Source organism: Saprolegnia parasitica, assembly GCF_000151545.1.
Source record: "Saprolegnia parasitica CBS 223.65 unplaced genomic scaffold supercont2.12, whole genome shotgun sequence".
Lineage (NCBI taxonomy): Eukaryota > Oomycota > Saprolegniomycetes > Saprolegniales > Saprolegniaceae > Saprolegnia > Saprolegnia parasitica.
Genome location: NW_012156406.1, coordinates 592,806 through 596,036, shown reverse-complemented (window position 1 = coordinate 596,036; position 3,231 = coordinate 592,806). Strand labels below are relative to the sequence as shown.

The following is a 3,231-nucleotide window of genomic DNA, read 5'->3' as shown; positions in this document are numbered from 1 at the left end:
ATCGACTTCGTCAAGGCTCTCTTCATGGACGAGGACGGTCATCAAATAACGCCGTATTTACGACCAAGCCGCAGGATATTACGATCCCCGACTATCTGTCGGCGGGGACGCGCTGGACGACAGCCTGTCTTATATGGCTGCCGAGACAACGTACACACAGTCGACGAAGAGGCGGAACTCAAAATATTCTGCCGCTTGGTTGTATAAGACGGCGTTGATTCGCTGGCCGTACTCGTCGATGAAGGGGGTCTTGACGACGTTGAACGGTCCGAGGTGCGGGTGCTCTGCATGCGCGTAGGGCGTTTTCGCCGGTAGGTGTAGCTTCAATGTCGCGGTGGGGATGCCCACGATCAGCGCTGCGACCAAGTGGCTGATGTCGCGGGACGGGGGGTGAGGTCGGCGTCGACGGCTCGTTGGGATCGACACGCGGCTTCTTGGCCCCGGGTGTTGCGTCGGCCGCCGATCTTTTACCGGTCTTGGTCTTGCTGGCGGCGCGGGCTCTCGCTGCGTTGCTCATATTGAGTTGTGGACAATTTGGAAGTGCGTCGATCTTATCGTACCATTGGTGGTGAGGCACGAGCTTCTCGAACGCTCGTGTGTGCTAAAGGCAAAGCGGGAAGTGGCTGTTTTTCGAGTGACGACTGCCGCAGGTCTGTGTTGTACTGCCCCACATCAACAGGGTTTTCCCGTAGGAAGAAACGCACCAAGTGACGCATCGCCTCATCCCGGTCGACTGACTTGGTCTAGGCTCACAAACCTACAGTAGATATGCGGCGCAGTAGTAACCAGAGAGATTCATACCAGTAGAGACGCCTCCTACTCGCGTAAAGTCGATACTGTTCAAACGCTCTTACAAATAGGACTGGGTTTGAGTGTACTCAATTAAAAAATATGACTGGGTTTGAGTGGTTTTCATGATTTGCTTTGGTGTGTTGATGCACTCATTGAGCTACGGATGTCCTGTCCATGCAAGTGGCGAGCCTTGTAGCACACGGGCGGAAAGTCTGGGCATGCTGCGCTCTTTGGACTCTATACAGCGAGCCCCAATTCCCAGATACTTTCAAGTAATTGCGTTCATAAGCTGTGTATAATTGCGTTCATAAGCTGTGTATCCTAGTTGCTTAGAGCTGGCTCAGCGGAATTGCGACCTGAAATCGCTCGGGCTGCGTCGGGTCTTTCGACGACGCACACGAGAAGAGCCGCCACGTCTTGATGTCAAAAATGTACAACTTGCCATGGTACTCGAGGCTCAATAAACCAGCGAGGACGGCCGACGTCTTGTCGAGATAATACTCCCCCTTGTACTTCCAGTTTGTAAAGTCCAACATGTAGACGCAGTGGGCGTTGAGGAGGAGCGAGTGGACGCCAGGCGGTGCCAAGCCTCGCAGACGCCATCGATCCCAGCCAAACCAGACGCAAATGCAACTTAGAGCAACGACGACGACGCCAAGGACACCGCTGGTGGAGCCAATGTGGATAGATGCGCTCGAGCAAAGGAGTCCAGCGTCCATGTCCACAAAAGTGCAGTGTCGGTGCAGTGTCGCCGAGTACGAGAGTGGTGCGACGAAAGACCAAACAACCAAGATGAACCACGTCGCGAGTGAGCTCTTGTACGCGTACGCTGTCGTATACTGCAAAGTGACGCAGCTGCCAATGTCATTGAGGGCATAGACGAGCCACGTGACTTCCGAGGCGGCGAGGATTGTTTGGTACCACGGAAGTTGCGGGGACGTAAAGTGCGTCGCGTGTCCCACTTGCGTCAGCAGCAATGGCGCCGTGTTGAGCATCCAAATCGCCGTGACGCTCCGTAGCAAGATAAAACTGCGCCCGGCCCAGACGTGGCCCACGACCCGGTTCAGCTCAAAGAGGTTGTTGGCTTCCATGCCGACGCCGCGCGTACCGAGGATGTAGACAGCCAGGATGCACGTGACACCAATGAGAATCGATGTAATGTAGACCGTCGAGCCAAGCACCACGAGCGAAACACTTGTGGGAACCTCGTACGGGTCTGGGGTCTGCGCCAAGGCGGGGTACGCGGTCGCGATCGTGGTGATGCTCCCAGCGTCACCTTGAAAGGAGACGACTTCGCGGCCGCCATTCAGCCACTCGAAGAGGAATAGCCAGCCGTAAAAGGTCCAGAGACGCTCGCTGGGCTCAAGGAGGTTGATCTGGTACAGCTGCGTGTCGGTATCTGTTGTATGAGAATAGTACTGGGTTGTTTGAATGTCAAGGGCCAGAAGATCCGCGACGCTGGCTTGAAAGAGCGGTGTCAAAGAGGAGAAGGAGTCGTTCATGTGCTCCTCCAAGAAGGCGACGAGCGTGTTGAGCGTCGGCGCGCAGGTCGCCCCCGCACACGCGTCCAAGCGACACAAGGCGCTTGCGTCTGCGCTGACCATTGGGCCGTGGGATGCATTGAAAGCAAGAAGAGCAAAGAAGAGCTCTGCTGTGGAAGGCAGCAGCGTCTCGAGGAAGAGAGCATGGCACGCATTCGCCTCGCCAAAGCTGTTGAGAAGACCGTAGCTCGCAGGTTCCAGAGGGACGTCGTTGCCGCACATAAAACCACCACCACTTACTTGCGTCAGCGGATTGATGAGCAAGGCGGGTGGCACCGCGCAGACGCGTGACCTTGCTGGCACCGACAGGACGGTAGCCTGTGCGACATGGTCCAACGCCATAAGCGTGTTGAAGCTGGCGAAGAATGCAGCATAGACAGCAACGGCCGATGCAGGAGGTGCCACGTAGTGCATATCGACAGCACCAAACGGCCCGATCGTCGCCTGTAGCACGATCAAACCAGGTGTCAATGGCTGAGGAAGGGTTAGGTTTTGAAACAAGACGGCTTGACTCGAGACATTCGTAAACGCAAAGCGAGGACTCGATGCGAGGAGACTGTAGCCTCCAATCAATGACGTGTTGGTAGCAATGGCCCAGAGATCGCTCGCGAACGCCCAGTACATTCGGTTGGATGTCTGCTGCAGAAGATGAAAGCTGGCATCCGACCGACTCAGCGTCAGCGACGACGTGTAGCCTAGCGCAGATGTGATTGAGAAGGTGTCGACCATGCCAATCGTCTTGTAGTTTTGCCACTGCAACTGGAATCGAGTTAGGTTGTAGCGACGCCAGAGAGCCACTTCGTCATTGACCGAATTGGTGTTGAGTTTGAGATTCGTGAGCCACTGCTGACCGCGTTGCGAGGTCTGGAGGTGCGCAACAAAACCAATCTCAAACGAC

General features: G+C 55.7%; 1 protein-coding gene across 1 annotated transcript in view; it reads right to left on the bottom strand.

Moving 5' to 3' along the window:
• Nucleotides 1-1,121: 1,121 nt before the first annotated feature.
• Nucleotides 1,122-3,231, bottom strand: part of SPRG_19680 (hypothetical protein) — a gene marked incomplete at both ends in the record, with an annotated part of 5,359 nt that continues 3,249 nt past the window's right edge. The window contains one exon of the mRNA XM_012343241.1: nt 1,122-3,130. Coding sequence (XP_012198631.1) covers nt 1,122-3,130 — 2,009 coding nt within the window. The remainder of the gene's footprint in view (nt 3,131-3,231) is intronic.